This window comes from Zootoca vivipara, chromosome 7 (assembly GCF_965207765.1).
Source record: "Zootoca vivipara chromosome 7, rZooViv2.hap1.1, whole genome shotgun sequence".
Lineage (NCBI taxonomy): Eukaryota > Metazoa > Chordata > Lepidosauria > Squamata > Lacertidae > Zootoca > Zootoca vivipara.
This window is the reverse complement of record NC_142590.1, coordinates 26931683-26949753: the sequence shown is the minus strand read 5'-3', so window position 1 is coordinate 26949753 and position 18071 is coordinate 26931683. Positions and strand designations below refer to the sequence as shown.

General features: G+C 41.7%; 1 protein-coding gene across 3 annotated transcripts; it reads left to right on the top strand.

The window, feature by feature from the left end:
• The first annotated feature begins 689 nt into the window (after nt 1–689).
• On the top strand, nt 690–16994 carry DNASE2B (deoxyribonuclease 2 beta). 3 transcript variants are annotated; one of them, XM_088673872.1, is made up of 6 exons: nt 690–895; nt 4721–4898; nt 9202–9283; nt 10957–11118; nt 13356–13556; nt 16542–16994. In XM_088673872.1, exons 1-6 carry the CDS (start codon nt 705–707, stop codon nt 16547–16549), a joined length of 822 nt encoding a protein of 273 aa, XP_088529998.1. In that variant the 5' UTR covers nt 690–704; the 3' UTR covers nt 16550–16994. The 3 variants fall into 3 exon arrangements, with proteins under 3 accessions (XP_088529998.1, XP_034978814.3, XP_034978816.3); XM_035122923.3 differs by lacking the exon at nt 16542–16994 and adding an exon at nt 14459–14980 and having other exon boundaries at nt 697–895; XM_035122925.3 differs by lacking the exon at nt 16542–16994 and adding an exon at nt 14459–14980 and having other exon boundaries at nt 771–908.
• The last annotated feature ends 1077 nt before the right edge of the window (nt 16995–18071 follow it).

Here is an 18071-nt window from a genome sequence, read left to right as displayed (position 1 = left end):
AAAGTGCAAGTAGATAAATAGGTACCGCTCTGGCGGGAAGGTAAATGGCGTTTCCGTGCACTGCTCTGGTTCACCAGAAGTGGCTTAGTCATGCTGGCCACATGGCCCGGAAGCTGTACGCCAGCTCCATCAGCCAGTAAAGCGAGATGAGTGCCGCAACCCCAGAGTCGTCCGCGACTAGACCTAACGGTCAGGGGTCCCTTTACCTTTACCTTTATCTCCCAAAGAAATCTGGGAACTGCAGTTTTCTGTTGCAGAACTATAATTCCCCGCAGCCTTAAGCAACAGTTCCTGGGATTATGTGGGGGACCTCATGTACTTGAAACATGTGTTGGATATGCAGTGAATGGATAGTCTGAGTGTGCCCTACATCTCTTTCTTTTTTTCAGAAGAAAACTCGGGGATTGGAAAATGAGGATTAGAGTTTTGTGTGAAAAGGCTGAGAGCACTGGTAATGGGGGGGGGGACCCTGGACTAAGCTTTTTTAATTGTAAGTGTATATCTCTATATACAAACACTTGGTCCCATTGGGTGGATCTGAGAGATCTAGTTAAAAAACAAACGAAAAGGTAGGTCGTTCTCACAAGCCTGCAGTCTGCCTACCCATACTGTATACAGTACTATACAGTAAGTGACAGCATGCCAATTTTTGCTGTGGTAGTTTCACTGCTCTGACGGCTGACTGTAAAACGAAACTGAATTGAATGGAAGGAGACCAGCGAGCTTCAGATAAGCTTAAATCGTCTTGCCTGCTTCCCCTTTTGCGATCTGCTGATGGAGCCAAGATGACTGTCAGAATTTTATGGAGCATATCTTTGCTGTTCTTTGGTACTGCCCTGCCCCTGCGGGCATCTCAAATTTCCTGCATAAATGATGATGGCAAGCCAGTGGACTGGTAGGTAAAACAGGTGGGTTTGAAGGAAGCTGAGGCGTGTGTGTGTGTGTGTGTGTGTGTGTGTGTGTGTAAAACAACATGAAGCTCCAACACTCAACTCTAAGAGAAAATAATTAGCAAATTAATATCAGAGGCTGTTAAAGTTACCTTTGAACTATACCTCCAGAAAATGAAATGTAAGCTACTGAAATCTGATTAGTTTTCTGCGCAATTTATGCACATCATCGCATTATGACTAATTGCAAAACAGCCATTGATTCACAGAGGGCTTGTTTCTTTTGATCAAGAGAGAAAATGATTATGCATTACAATCCCAAGCCTCGGGGAAACATGAGCAGTAAGAATAGCACGTTTGCCAAACTTGCATCTCATCATGGAAGTGTTTCTCTTCCCTCTCCCTCCCTCTCTTATCCGGCAGTGCAGGGCTGACTAGGGAGGAGGCAGCAGGCAGCTATTTCATCATGTCTCCATTTCAATCTTGTTCTTCAGAAATATCTCTCGCATAACCATCTTGGGGAGTGAGCTGTCTCCTCGTATGACAGCCTTAGCACGGTGACACAATCTGGATCCCTGAAGCACATCATCTACTTGGTTAATCAAGGCTCATTTCGCAGCTAGGCGTATCAGTATGTGAAAGCTGACAGATAGGAGAAACAAGTTGCTTGTTTTACACCTGCGGAGACAGTACTGTCAACCGTTGCAGAAAGTCTTTCGGAGATGATTGCATGTGCTATTGAAATTCAGTCTCCAAGGTTCATTTAAATCTGCTGACTATAGGTCCACATTAGCAGATGGCTTTTTTAAAAAAAGGACATCATGTTGTTACGCATACAGAGCCCAACTGGCAATGGGTTTTTTTTCCTAATACAGTGGTACCTTGGTTCTCAAACTCCTTGGTACTCAAACAACTTGGAACCCAAATACTGCAAACCCAGAAGTAAGTGTTTGCAAACTTTTTTCAGAAGCCGAACGTGCTCCATTTTGAGTGTTATGCTTCCAATTGAAGTGCCACACTTCCATTTTGAGTGTTACACTGAGGTCTGCCTGTTTTTGCTATTTATTTTGCGTTTTTGTTTTTGCGGCTCTTTTGTTTTTGTTTGTGTGACTGTGTGGAACCCAGTTCAGCTACTTATTGATTGTGTGACTGCAGCACATTGTTTATTGCTTCCATTTTATGGAGCAATGGTCTCGTTAGATACTAAAATTCATGTTAAATTGCTGTTTTAGGGGTTGTTTTTAAAAGTCTGGAACGGATTAATTCATTTTGCATTGCTTTCTATGGGAAAGTGTGCCTTGGTTTTGGAATGCTTTGGTTTTGGAACTGACTTCCGGAACAGATTAATTTTGAGAATCAAGGTACCACTGCACTAATTGAAATATGCAGGGGGTGAGGGTACCAGGATTGCTGCTGGGGAGGGAAGGCTTAACGTTATGCATAGCTGCCAAGTTTTCCCTTTTCTCGCGAGGAAGCCTATTCAGCATAAGGGAATTTCCCTTAAAAAAAGGGAGAACTTGGCAGCTATGACGTTATGCTCCCTGCACACCACAGTGCCCCCCCCCCGTCCTGGTATTAAATGTTTTAGAGCTCACAATCTCATTGCTAACCAGGCATTGTAGTTAGGTTCTCAGCTAAGCTCCATTGACTTTGTGTACATCTATGCAAAGTAGGAGGAAGAAACAGCCAAATTTTCTTTCAGTGTGACTTTTAAGTTTTGTAAAAACAAGAACAACCCACCACCACCATCTTGCAAAACAAAAACGAATTAAAAATCCCAAGCCAGCTATTTTAAACTGACAGTATTTATGGCTTCCACATTTGTGTGGTTTGAAGTAACGAGGGGCAGAGCAGAAGTGAAACTGTTGCATGAAAAACTACTACTCCTTGCAGAAAAGCAAAGAGTGCGTTCATTTCTAATGGCAACTCTTAGCAGAAAGGTGAAATAAGTTTCAGCAGGTGCATGTCATAACTGCACTAATTATTCATCTGCTTGCATCCTCATTTAAAGCACTAGCTATTGTGATGGGGCATTGTTGTGATCTGGTAGAGTAGATTTAAAAAATACATGTTTTTCTGAGACCCATGAAAATTACAAGGTGAATTGATAAGAACTCATTTTTATATACTGTACTGTATAGGAAATGGGTTCTTTAAAAATCTCAGAAATATGCACAATGTGATCTTGTTTAGTTTGCATTCATAAAACAGCCTTGCAGATAAGTACTGTATACTATATACTAGCCCACACAAAAGTTTAACTCTCCTAACATGCCTAAATGCTTGTGTCTGTGTTATTCATTTGTGGGGTGTGTGTGTGTGTGTGTGTGTGTGTGTGTGTGTGTACACACACACACACAGCTACTATAAAGAGTTTCTCTCTGGTCACTAGGGTTGCCAGACTCAATAGTGGACAGGACTTCTGTGCCTTTAATTGCCCTGCTCTCTTTTGAGTCTGGAAACCTTAACGAGAAACCAGCAGACCCTTTGCTTGGAAATTAAACAAAGGGTCTGCTAGTTTCTCTTTAAGGTTTCCAGAGTCCAGAGTCTGGCAACCCTTCTGGTCACTTGGAGATGACACTCCAGAACAGAACAGAACAAACAAGCCGCTATATTATAGGCCAGTTTTGGCCTAGAAAAGGTTTACTAGACTATTTGCTCATACACATCTGCATTAGGTATTTCTTATGTAGCCTTTAAAAGAAGATATCTCTGCTTTACAAAAACAACCTGGTAGCTTGGAGGAATTTCTCAATTTCTCATTTTCTCTCTTCAGCCCCCCCCCCCAATATTCAAGGGGGCCAGGCTCCCACAAAGTTGATGGGCATTGCCATTCAAATGGTGTGTGTGTGTGTGCGTGCGCGTGTGTGTGCCATGTCTTGTGGTGCATTATGTGGGGCGGGGCTTACCTGCCCCACCCCAATATTTTATTAAAGTTGGCTTGTACTTCATATTATATAGAAACAAAGACAACTTTTACTTAGGCAAGTATTAAGTTTGGAAAGATAGGGTGCTTGCTACAAGCCCGCCCTTCTGCTCTCCACTCCCCCCATACTTAGCTGGAGAGACAACATCACATGGTGGGGAGATGTTTAGCAAAGACCACATCTTTTCAGCACCAAGTGTTCCCTGATTCTTCTAAGAATGCTCAGATGTTTGGGTTGTATTCAGCTAATGCAATTTATTCGTCATGGCTAAATTAGTCATGTTGGTTCATTTCAATGGGTCTACTTTGAGTAGAATTTGCATCGAATTCCACCCACAGGGTAATGTTATTCCCAGCGGATCCCAGGTCATTTAATTAAGCAGAGGGGCATTTGGAACTGCATTTCCCTTGCTAATTCAGGAGTGTCCAAGACTTCTTCTGCAGTTAAAGCATCCCACACAAGCCCTCTGCGGTCCCTTCAAGGTCATAATTGGAATCAACTATATATAATAGCATGTAATGAAGGCACAACAACGTGATTTTAATCTAACAGCATGCAAACCAGGATGTCAAAATATAGGTCCGAACTTCCAGGAAAAATATAATTAATCAAAAAATAGGAAATATTGTAAGACATGGCTGTTCAACAGGCATTCAGACCATTAACTTGTCATCTGAATTCTAGCCACTCCTTTCAAATGCAATGATATACCTGAAGTTCAAGCGAGGTGTATCTGAAAAACTCATTTCAAGCTGGCGCGTTTACATAATTAGCTACTGACAATTTCCAAAGTTGACCATGTTTGCATCATTAGCTACAATTTGTTTTTAAGGTATAATTTTGATGCATAACAAACCTTTTCTTAAAGCACTACCAATTTAACCCCACACATTTTTTCCCTAGGTATGTTCTTTACAAATTCCCTAAGCACATGAGTCACGATGTGGCTGGAACTGGGCTGAAATACATGTTTATGGATTCTTCGGCTCCGATTTGGAAACTGAGCAAATATTTCGTCAACATGACAGAAAGTGCTCTGGGGCAAACGCTGCAGCAGCTCTACCGAACATACAAGTCCAAGGCAAGTGATAACTACCCTGTTTCTCATATTTTAAGACATACCCATAAAATAAGCCATAGCAGGATTTTTAAGCATTCAAGGAATATAAGCCATACCCCGAAAATAAGACATAGTGATAGGCGCAGCAGCAATGCCGGCCGCGGCAGGAGGAGGAGGAAAAAAATAAGACATCCCTTGAAAATAAGCCATAGTGTGTGTTTTTTGAGGAAAAAATAAATATAAGACGTGTCTTATAATATGAGAAACACGGTACAAAAGCAAATGAATCAGACAGAAAGGCCCTTAAAAAAGTACTGAGGGAAATCTCAGTAAGAATATTTAGGGCAGGGGTGTGGACCACTAGCAATATATTACTATAACCATTCTACAGCCAACGAGGGCCAAGCAAATAAGTTACAAAACAGGAAACACACATAAAAAAATATCCATAATACATACGGCAACATTAAAATACACCAGTTAAAATTAACTTGAAGCTTCATACCGTAATCCACATAGATTCTAGATCAGGCATCCCCAAACTTCGGCCCTCCAGATGTTTTGGACTTCAATTCCCATCATCCCTGTCGACTGGTCTTGTTAGCTAGGGATCACTAGCTCCATCTGGTACGCAGGCTGAGACCCTACCTGCCTGCAGACTGTCTCACCAGAGTGGTGCATGCTCTAGTAGTCCCACTTGGACTACTGCAATGCGCTCTGTGTGGGGCTACCTTTGAAGGTTACCTGGAAACTACAACTAATCCAGAATGGCCTCAGCCCAGTATATCTGAAGGAGCATCTCCACCCCCATCATTCAACCCGGACACTGAGATCCAGCACTAAGGGCCTTCTGGAGGTTCCCTCATGGCGAGAAGCGAAGTTACATGAAACCAGGCAGAGGGCTTTCTCGGTAGTGGCGCCCGCCCTGTGGAACACTCTCCCATCAAATGTCAAGGAAATAAACAACTATCTGACTTTTAGAAGACATCTGAAGGCAGTCCTGTTTAGGGAAGTTTTTAATGTATTTATAATCTTTTGTTGGAAGCTGCCCAGAGTGGCTGGGGAAACCCAGCCAGATGGGCGGGGTATAAATAATATATTATTATTATTATTATTATTATTATTATTATTAACCTTTGGCCAGGTTGTAATAGCCTCTTAGATACTGAGGAAATATCAGCCCCTGTGTCCCATAACCCAACTAATAAGAGGTTATTAATTTTAATTTCCTCACTGAATGTCTGAGCCCATCTAGATCTACGTGGGTCAATTAATGCCATTCTCACAGTCTGTTGAACCCCATTCGACACCTCCTCTGATGAACCATTTTCTGTTGAAGCACCTCTTCCCCAAAATGGAAATGTGACACACACACACGGTCAAAAGAGGACATATATTTGCATAAGATGCTCACATGCTAATTTACAGGTTATAGCTACCAATTTAGAAATGATTGTAAAATAGAAATAGAAATGCAGTATCTCACTGTAGTAGAGAAGAGTGTCCTTACGTGACCTGTGTGCCTGCTCAGTCCACTCCATCCTTGAAGTTCATTGCTGGAGAACTGGGCGGTCATTCAGTAGATGATGACCAAACAGAGGGTTGTCCTCTGAAAGTGGGGCATATGGCTACCCTAGGTAAAAGGGTGACTTGAGCGGCCATAGGAAAAAAAACACCAAGCAGGTGAGTCCTCATTAAAGGTAAAGGTAAAGGGACCCCTGACCATTAGGTCCAGTCATGACCGACTCTGGGGTTGCGCGCTCATCTTGCATTATTGGCCGAGGGAGCCGGCGTATAGTTTCCAGGTCATGTGGCCAGCATGACAAAGCCACTTCTGGCGAACCAGAGCAGCACACGGAAATGCCGTTTACCTTCCCGCTGTGGCAGTTCCTATTTATCTACTTGCATTTTTATGTGCTTTCGAACTGCTAGGTTGGTAGGAGCTGGGACCAAGCAACGGGAGCTCACCCCGCCACAGGGATTCGAACCACTGATCTTCTGATCAGCAAGCCCTAGGCTCAGTGGTTTAACCCACAGAGCCACCTGGGTCCCTGAGTCCTCATTAGGGATTGGCAAATTTGTCCATTTTAGTTTCTCATCTTAAATCCTTCATTCATCATGTTTTTCTATCTTAAATTCAGTTCTCGGGATTTCTGTAGCAATTTGCGCACATGGAGGGAAAGGAATTAAAACCTTGTGAAAAATTGTGAAAAAAAAAATTGGTACAGATTTTTCCTAATAAACTTATTTTTGTATGCCGTTTTGACAAATATGCACATTTTTTTTTTGCAAGCAGTTCCCCCAAATATTTTTTTGTACGTATGCATCTAATGCACATTCTCCCATGATACGTATGCATTGTTTGGTTGGAGAACTGCACTGCAAAAATTGTAGAAGTGCAAATTTTGAAGAATAACTCTGTTTTGGTTTGTGCTTTGGTTCGAGAAGTTGAAATTAGTTAGTGTTACATTAAAACACAAACAACACTGAATCCCCCCCTTAGTCCTCATGTTTTTTAGACTCTTTAGTACAGAGGTGGCCAACTCCCAAGAGATTGAGATCTACTCACAGAGTTAAAAACTGGCAGTGATCTTCCTTTTAGGAAGGAAAGCCCCATTTTTTGGGGTTCAGGTCAAAGTTGTTGAGCTTTTTTTAGGGATGAGGAAAGCTCTGATTTCTGAGAATTCAAGAGCCTAACCTCGAGGAAGAAAGGGGAACAGCCACTCACCAACACATCTCTGGACAAACAGCCTCACTGAGTAATCTCTGTCTTCCGTTCTGCAGATCATGCAACAATGGAGGGCGGGGTGAGGGAGCGGGGCCAGATTCTATTTTACCTACGCTAAGGAAAGGGACCCAGCGATCGACCGCGGTCTACCAAAACCTACCAGGGATCCACCAGTAGATCATGATCAAACTGTTGGACACCCCTGCTTTAGGAGACCTTTTCCTATGAAAGAGCACTGAGAAGGCTAGGTTTGTGGTGGTCCTCCCATTAACCTATGTCTGCAGGCATTTAGCTATACAGTGGTATCTCTACTTATGAATTTAATGCATTCCGAACACACATTCAAAAAGTCAAAAAAAATTGTAAGTCAAATCCCATAGGAATGCATTGGGAGAAAAAATTCGTAAGTCGAAGCAACCCTATCTAAAAATTCGTAAGTAGAAAAAATCCTACCTAAACAGCATCCAAGATGGCGGACGGAGCTCCATTCGTAAGTAGAAACATTCGTAAGTTGAGTCATTCGTAAGTAGAGGTACCACTGTACTATACCAGGTTTCTTTTTAATAATTAACAGGAAGGATCAGCGTCACAGCTAATTTCCACATTGTTTGGTCCCAAATCTGTGAGTGCTACTAAACACTGAAACACACAGATATACACACAAGTATCCATGTGTCAAAAAGAAGCTTTTCCCCTGGTGTGTTGGGTGTGAGACAGAGAATTCGCTCATCTTGGGGAGAATGCTGTCTGAAATGTTTAATGCAAGTATGCTTGTTTCTCTAGCCTGGTAACTTTCTTAAAGACCCAGGTGCAAGCTCTCTTTTGATTATCATAGGCAAGGATTCTGCAAAATGTAAAGTCGGACAGACTACTAACTTGGTCTTTTGATGTGCACCTTGTTGAATGAGTTAATTTTCTTATCTGTTCTGATTTCGAGAACTGAATCTATGATTCTTTTTTAAAATGGCCAACAAGCTATTAAATTTGCATTCTCTTAGGGACTGTTTTCTAAATAGTGTGTATATTTAAATATGTAGTTAATGTTTGTTAGTATTCATTACAAATAACATTTTTTACTAGGAGTTTTTAATTATATTGAAATAAATAGGCAGTAATATATATTTTAAAAAGTTGGCCAGACTGCCAAAATAGTATTAGCTTCTTGCCATCTTTCCAGCAGCTACATTTAAATACAATTAAGTTTTTTTAAAACTAGTGCTATGCATCCACTTATAACACACAGGAGAAAATGCAATGCGAAAAGTTCACCCTGTACAAAGGGTAATTTTGTAAGAGGGCAATTTTAATACCATGGGCTATGGGCCAATGTGACTGCTCACTAGGGATGTAAGAATTTCTGCTCCAATTTCTGTTTTCTTTGGAATTTCCCAGCATCCCTACTTTTTACAACACTAGAGGTGATTTATAGCTGTGTATCTAGATTATGCCTTTGGCTTCAGACCCTCTTGTTTCAATGATAAGAAGAGTGCTGCTTTTTAGAATCATGTTTCCTTAAATAACATATTTAATAGACTGGTGTCTGTCTGTCTGTCTGTCTGTCTGTCTGTCTGTCTGTCTGTCTGTCTGTCTGTTTAGGAAAACAGCACTGCCTATGTGATGTATAATGATGGACCACCTAACAAAATGAATTACAGCTGGACACATGGACATTCTAAAGGTATTATAAAGTGGCTTTGGGGCCTGTTTCCACCTGCTATAGATGAGTATGGGTCCAGAAACCACACCATGCCCTGCACACCTTCCTTGCTATGTGAGGGAGTTGAAGTGGGAAATCATTGTAATGGCCATTCTGAATGGGAAAGCACTTAAAGGATGAAAACCTTCATCTCTGCCTCCAAAAAAAATATAAAAGGAAAGAAATGTATTCAACCTCCTGGACAAAACAGAAGAATTTAAGCAAATAATTTGGGCATACTAAATGGATAGGACAGATCCTGAAGCTGGGGCTCCAATACTTTGGCCACCTCATGAGAAGAGAAGACTCCCTGGAAAAGACCCTGATGTTGGGAAAGATTGAGGGCACAAGGAGAAGGGGACAACAGAAGACGAGGTGGTTAGACAGTGTTCTCGAAGCTACCAACATAAGTCTGACCAAACTGCGGGAGGCAGTGGAAGACAGGAGTGCCTGGCATGCTCTGGTCCATGGGGTCAGGAAGAGTCGGACACGACTAAACAACAACAAATGGATAGGTGATAGATATTGCCTGAAATATGAATTCTGCACCTTCATATCTGGGTGACCCCAGAGCAGAACTTGGCATCCATATGCCATTCTGGCACTGAACTCTTTTGGGAAGCTGTTTGGCAGTAGCAGAAAGTTAAGTGTGTAGAATTTGGCAATCTGAACCTACACTGAAGAAATGGCTATTTCCCCACAGATTTAGTCTTGATGTCTCCAAGTCTAATTGCTCTATATCTAGCAACCCATATTTCTCCACATTTAAAAGGTCATGCAAATCTGCCCCTGAAGGAACATGATGAAATGCTATCTGCAGTGAGGAAAGAAGATTTTTTTAAAAAAACTCTTCTAGAGAGGGAAAATCAACTTCTGCTGGGATCTTGGCACCTGAAGGCCAAACTAATCACAAGATGTGGGAAGATCTATGATTACAATGGCCAGTAGGCTGTTGTGGGTAGATTTTTAACTAATTAGTAGCTTCAACTATCAGGAAAGTGGCCCTTGGGAAGAATGTGTTTAATGCTTTCCTCCTTGAAGTTTTCTTGCTATTAGCTTTGCCCAGAAGTATAGGAGGAAGAGGAGTTTGGATTTGATATCCCACTTTATCACTACCCTAAGGAGTCTCAAAGCGGCTAACATTCTCTTTTCCCTTCCTCTCCCACAACAAGCACTCTGTGAGGTGAGTGAGGCTGAGAGACTTCAGAGAAGTGTGACTGGCCCAAGGTCACCCAGCAGTTGCATGTGGAGGAGTGGAGACTTGAACCCAGTTCCCCAGATTATGAGTCTACCGCTCTTAACCACTACACCCCATTGGCCACTTCCCCAGTTAGAGAACTTTCACATCATGTCTAGTTTGACCCCAGAATGTTCAGGATCCACTGAGAAAACGAGTGAGTTGCTGGTCATGTACCTTTTTTCTAGGCAGACACTGTCACTGTTGACTGTGGAAGACATGCGTGAGACTGTGCTGGGTGAATAGAAGGATCCCGTGCTAGGAAAAGAGATTCCACGCCACATTCCTGTGTTTTAGTCAGCCCATTAAATTATTTAACTGGGATAATGCAAATGGAGAGAGGCTTTTGACTTTTATGTTCATGAAAATTCTCACGATGACACAGTTCCTTGCATTTTTCTTCCTTTATTAATGACAGGGTTTTTGCTCTTGGACCAGTCCCGAGGTTTCTGGGTTATACACAGTATTCCCGAATTCCCTCCATTTCCCAAGGACGGCTATGGATATCCACGCACGGGAAAGTACAATGGACAGATAGCAATCTGCATAACATTCCAATATGAGCAGTTTGCGGAAATAGGTAATGATAGCTTACTATCTAGAAAGTGAGCACAAACATGTCTACATGAGTTTCTGGCTGCCGGTGTTTGTCACCTTAGATGTGCCTTATGTATGGCTTGTTTTGAAACTTACAGGTCGGTCATCTAAATCGTAATTGTAGCACTTCTAGTTTTGAATCAAGAATGTGAAACTTGCTAAGTGCCAAGGCTCATGTTCCAACACACATTGACTGCAGGCCTCAACCAATTTGGCATACCATTTTCATGCATGTGGCAAATTATAATCGTTAGCTGGAAAAAGTTTATAAAGACTTAACGCTAAGAGCAATAAGTGCTATATGTCCAGAAACACAGATCTATTCAATGATTGTGATTCATAGAATTGTACAGTTGAAAGGCACACTGAGCATCATTCTAGTCCAATCCCCTGCAAAGCAGGAATATGCAGTTTTCTCATATGGGGATTGAACCTACAACCTTGGCATTATCAACACCACGTTCTAACCAACTGAGCTGTCCAGGCATAAGAACAAAGGGACACCCGGATATAAGGATGTAAGTCGAAGCACACATATTAAGTGTCCCAGAAATGGAGTGTTTTGCAACTGAATGTGTTTAGAGTTCAGAGATAAGCCATTACCTTGATTTTTGAAGGACACATCTGAACTGTAAGTGTGAGATTAAGGCTGCAATCCTAAAAGTTCAGGTATTGCCTTATCTCTCAACTCAAAAAACATATTCAGCTACAAAGAAACAGATTTCAGCAACGTAGCAACACTTAATATGTTTGCTTAGGATTACAACCTTTATCACAAACATTGAAATCATATGGGTTTCTGTTACATTGGTTTTTTGTTTTAGGGACATAGACTTATTGCTGTTAGGGTTTTCAAACTAGCCTTGTCAACCATGAAAGCTAGAACCTTTTTCAAGTTCCAGAGCGGACATTGCAACACCTTTTTCTTATTTCCAGCATGCATGCATGTGTGCAGTTACTTTAAAAGGTGACTTTTTGAAAAAAGGAAAGTTTTTCAGTGTTTTATATTTGCTGCTTCTCAATTCCACATGGAATAAACTGCATTTATGCAAATCTAATGTGTCTGTCTCAAACTGTTAACAGTTTTCCATTCAGATTCAAAAGTATGGAGATGTTATATTATTATTATTATTATTATTATTATTATTATTATTATTATTATTATTATTCAGATACCTACTGAGAAGTGAATTAAATGAGACTTACTCCCAGGTCAGTGTGTATGGAATTGCAGCTGAAAAGTTTGGTCTATATCAGGCTTCCTCAAACTCGACCCTCCAGATGTTTTTGGCCTACAACTCCCATGATCCCTAGCTAGCAGGACCAGTGGTCAGGGATGATGGGAATTGTAGTCTCAAAACATCTGGAGGGCCGAGTTTGAGGAAGCCTGGTCTACAGCTTTTCCAAGTTTATTCTGAATGAAGATGCCTATGATTGGGCAACATAATCACCTGATCCTGGGTGAAGCACAGCCCCAAAGCAGGATCTATGGCTAAAGATGAACCATATCTGCTCAAAGACTCTCAAGAGCATCAACTTTCACACAAGCACTAAGCAGGGGTGGAGGAAAAATTTCCTTGATGTACCTGGGAAAATGTCAGGGGAGAGGTCCATGTTGACATTTCTGCTAGGAGAGTTATAAGACTATGCTAGCGGTATGGACTGCATGATCACACAAATCAGCCCACAAGGAACCAGTGGGCTGAAACAAGTGTTCACCCATGGAATATGATCATAGCTGCCAAGTTATCCCTTTTTTTCAGGGATTTTCCCTTATGCTGAATAGGCTTCCTCGCGAGAAAAGGGAAAACTTGGCAGCTATGAATATGATAGGTGTTGGCTGTTGTTTCTTTAAGTCTGCAAAGGATACATGATTGATTATACCCTTCTCTCAATTTGCACCATGTTTTCGCTGCATTGAAGTGTATGGAGTGGAATAAAGTAAATGACAAGGGAACAACAAGACAAATAACGTAGTTTTTGGCAGAGGACGAACCGCAGCAGTGTGGAAACAGCGCTGCATGCAAAAGTGTAAAGCAGGAAACAATTCCTTCTAGAAACTCAGGAATCAGATGGGTGTGTAATAGATCCTGCCTACCTCCTCTTACAAAACTTGCTTGTACCAATGCTGCTTGCATACATTCTTCAAAACTAGGACAGGATTTAGCACTTTCCCCGATTTTTTCTTTTAAACATAGCTTTTGTTTCTGTTTTCTTCAGATAAGCAATTGTTATTCTACAACCCAAATGTCTACAACTGTTCCATCCCAAAGCCCTTTCAAGCAGACCTCCTCAACCTGCAAACAATGTGTGCAAGAGCACAGCTGCCTTCAGTTCCTTCAAATCAAAGCCTTATCAAGCTTCAGTCAGCCCAGGGAGAAATTCTTTTCAACTTTGCGAAAACACGGTACGATCGCGAAGGTAAGGATATCTATCATGAAGTTATCACTTTTGTGGAAAATATCTATATATTTGCATATCCTTAATAACAAAGGGATGGATAATCATTCACCTCCCATTGAGGGTAGAAAAATAGTGATAATGGCAATGAAGTTGCAACCCAAACTCTGAACACTGGAACACCTTAATCAAAATTGAACACCCGCCACCTTAATCATTACAAACATCTAGGGGTCCTTCAAAAAATACAATTCCCTCTAACAGGAAACTTCAGGGTCTCCTTGCGGACAAGACTGGAGCCACTGAGAATGAAATGGAATGAAACAAAATGAAATTGAAACCAAAGTGGGGTGGGGGGTGACCTTCCTTCAAACTAGCCTAATGAGTACTGAGCATGCCCAATTCTCATAGAAAGCCATAAGATATTGAGTGTCAACTGAAAAGAGACAGAGAAGCAGGGAGAGTTTATTTCAGGGGTCAGCAACCTTTCTCAGTTGTGGGCCGAGCCGATCCACCGTCCCTCAGACCATGTGGTGGGCCGGACTATATTTTTTTGGGGGGTGGGTGGGATGGGAATGAACAAATTCCTATGCCCCACAAATAACCCAGAGATGCGTTTTAAATAAAAGCACACATTCTACTCATGTAAAAACACGCTGATTCCCTGACCATCCGCGGGCCGGATTGAGAAGGTGATTGGGCCACATCCAGACCATGGGCCTTAGGTTGCCTACCCATGGTTTATTTGCTACTTAAAAACTTCAAAGCCATGCTGGATCAGACCAGAGGCCTGCCTAATCCAGCATTCTCTTCCCTCAGTGGCAAACTGAAACAAAGTATACAAACATTAGCCCCAATGGAGTCAATTTAAGAAGCAAAGCCAGTGATAATTTCTCACTTGCCCCCAACCCCTGATTTGCCAGATATCTACACAGCCTGGATGGCTCAGAAACTGCAAACAAACTTCCTGGTGGAATCCTGGCAACGCAAAGGACGCCGACTGTTCTCCAATTGCTCCCTTCCTTACCACGTCTACAATGTAAACCTTGTTGGCACGCCATGGAACTCCTCATTCTCATCCTATTACGACCATTCTAAGTGGTGTGTTTCTTCGCATCCTGAAGACCGATGGACATGCATTGGAGACCTAAATTATTCCCCTCAACAGGCTAAGAGAAGTGGTGGCTTCATTTGCACCCAGAACCAGCATATTTACATGGCTTTCAGGGCGTTGGTTCTCCATTATTATGATTGCCGTGAGTTTCAGGAATTTTCACATGCAGAACAGACCTCTGGCCTCTAAGTCCTTCCTGAAAAATGCAATTTTTCCTTCTTTCTTAAAAAAGAAATGTTTCTAGTCCTCATGGCTTTGGAAAAACAAAAAGAGGCTTGGGCATGATTTCAGGAAACAGGGTGGTTCATTGTGCCTGTCCATCAACCTGCCTGTCCATCACATCTACTTTCTTTTTTTACTCTTACATTCTCCGGTCTTTTCTAAGGACTTTGTATTCTGTAAAAACCCCTAATATCAGAATTAGATATTATGTAACTGCAAGCAGGCCTGCATGATTTAGATAATTGGTTCTTAGCGCAAAATTGGAGGGATAATGTTAGTGAAGCATGTGGGCTTCCTTGGTATATAATTTGGGTTTGTTTTTAAACTTGAAGGATACCCTGCTTGAAGTGACTAAAAGCACAGGTTGGGTTTATGAACCTAGCATGCCTACCAGTTATGTAAAAAAGCAGGACAGCATTGTTTTAAGTGCAGTTTCAGAACTGGTTCTCACAAACACTCCTGAAAGAGAAAACCTGCTGAATAGGAAAGGGGAGTGAAATTTGATTCAGTTTGCATTTAAAGGCCAAACTACCGCATCCACACTTCCTGAAACAATATGGAAACCGAAACACAGCCATCTTTTGCAATTAGTAAGTGCCTGGATTTTGCAACACAGTTTCCCAGCTATATACTGGGGGGGGGGGCTGGAAAAGAACATTAATGCTTTATATTTGGTAAAATTAATTTGCCAAAATGTATGTATTTGGAGAAATCTACACTGAAGCGCTGATGAATTTTCAGTGTCTATATATACGTATATCACAAACCGATGTGGAGATGTAGAAAACTGAATTTATATTGGAAAAAATGAGAAACCGAGAGTGCTCAGAATTAACAGATACTCCCACCCCTAAAGTGTATTTTAACGGGGAATATGGCCTAGTCCCTATACTTAATAGTTCTTTTGTACCTGGGTCTTAGTACCCATCTTCTCAAGATGATTGAGGGGACCAAACGCAATGTCTTGAGGTCACATGTGTGACATCATGTGAAGCCAGGGGAGCGGGGCCAAACACCTTCTGAACACTGAGAGGGCCCAGCCCCCTAAAAAACCAGAGGGTACCTTTACCTTTTTATAGGTCAAATTGGCACATTCTGGCCCTCTTCTGTTTTCTCTTCTGCCATTTCCTCTTTTGCTTTCTCTTGTTGTGTAATGTTAGTTGTAGCTTTCAAAGTAATTGCTGTTTCAACTGATATTACAACTGCTTTGTAATGATTATTGCAAGACACTGTATGAGCCACTAGGGTTGAAAAGCTATTTTAAAAAATCCAAACCAATAACGAAGGCTGCAAGCCTATCTATACCTACTTAGGTGGGAGTAAGACTCATTAAATTTCTGATCAGGCGTGTAAAGGGTTGCACTGAAAGAACCAGCACTCAGAAGATCTAGGTTCAACCAAGTCAACAGTTTGGGCCTCTGCTTCTAATATCGCAAATCACAAAGATTTCGGTGCCTGTAAATTTGAGTTAGCACATCCCCCTACAGCTGCGTCATGGACAAACGGTTCCAACAGTTGCGCTTTATAGCATGTGCATGAAGAGGAATTCATTTCTTCTTGACAATGTCTCTACTTGGTGATGGCAGGGTGGGAGAGAGGGAATTGATTACAACAAAATTGCACTCAGCAACTGCAAGGATTGAGCAAATGCTTATTTTTTTCACTTTCAGAAATATAAAAGCAAGAGCAGAAAAGCATACTGCGAAGTTTTTGAGCTGAAGGTCTTTTTTGTATTGAGAGGTGAGATATCAGGGCTTATAATGTTTAATGTGTGTTGGAAGATAACGTGGCAGGGGAAGCCCAGCTAGATGGGCGGGGTATAAATAATAAATTATTATTATTATTATATAACCATGTCCCTATTATATAACCATGTCCCTGCATAATATATCCCTGTATAATGGGAAAGGATGGGTGGTTATCCTTGCTTCCCGATTAGTGATGAGGAAGATGATTCAATTCAGTTTGCATTTTCACACTTTCCGAAACATCCACTCTTTCTGAAATGCGAGAACTTAAACACAGCCTGATCTTTGCACTGGAACGTGGTTTTGGTAAACCGCTCAGAAGCTTTCTTATAATCAAGTGGCATATATATGTTTTGTTAAATAAATTATGAAAAATATTAATCGTTTGGCATTTTGGTTGCATTTGTGTCTTATTGGTTTCAAACTTGTGAACCGCTCAGAGGACAAGGTTCATTGCTTGGAGAAGCTGATTGCAACCATGATTAAGGTCCAGATCGTAGCTCCAAATTGGCTTCCGCAAAGGACAAAGCTTGGAGAGATAGGGTGAAAGGGATGAAAGCTTTGTTCCTAGAGCCAAGCAGCACAAACACACAGCTAACTTGGAGATTCAGTCTTTAGATAGGTTACGTTGACTCAACCTAAGGTCACCAGGAGGCAACCCAGATAATATTTGCCCTGTTGCAGAGAGTATGGGGAGGGCAGACAAGAACACTGGGGGAAGAACAGCAGCCTTGCCTTCTGTTTGATCTGCATCTTTAAAGGTGGCTTCACGTTCTCCAATTGCAACGTGGCAGCCCCCACCCCAACTGAATCAGAGCAATGAACAAAGTAGACCATTGCAATAAAACGAAGGCTAGTAATTAGTAAAGATCTAAAGGCAGCGCTCTTGTTTGTTGCACAATGTGTTCCAGAATAAACACATCTTTGCCATAACTGTAAGTGACAGGGAAGGATGAGTCTGTCAGAATTCCTTCTTCCTCATTCACGCCAGACTAATCTTGGCAAATTTTGAATAGGACATGTCGCAAAAGGCACAACCGAAGAGAACTTCTCGCCACCGCAAGCAGGCAGCTTATTTTGTCCACCCATTTGGTTCCCTCTCTGGCAGCAGGCATTTAAGGAAAACAAACAAGCAGCATCTGCACCCCCTAATCCAACACACCAGCAGATGTTGGGCTTTTTGCCGTCTGTGATATATCCTCCTCTACAAACCAAAGAACATCTGCTTAGGAGTCTAGTGCTACCACACTGGGTTAAGTGTAGGATATTGCAAAGCAATGTCAACCATTCTCAGAATGACTACCACAAGCAAGCATACGAAGCTAAATTTCCAAGGAAGAACTCATACCATATGATGCACAGCATGCACAGTTGAAGAACTAAATTTCTGGTTAAGGTTGCAGTTTTCAGGAAATGTTCCTGGCAGTAGATCCCCCTTGGCATGTTAGGAGC

What these genes read in the sequence shown, in the direction of transcription:
- DNASE2B (XM_035122923.3), top strand. Translation starts at nt 705, where the DNA reads ATGGAAGGAGACCAGCGAGCTTCAGATAAGCTTAAATCGTCTTGCCTG. An exon ending in GATGGCAAGCCAGTGGACTG is followed by an intron (nt 896 to 4,720) that starts GTAGGTAAAACA and finishes TTTTTTCCCTAG; the next exon opens with GTATGTTCTTTACAAATTCC. An exon ending in ACCGAACATACAAGTCCAAG is followed by an intron (nt 4,899 to 9,201) that starts GCAAGTGATAAC and finishes CTGTCTGTTTAG; the next exon opens with GAAAACAGCACTGCCTATGT.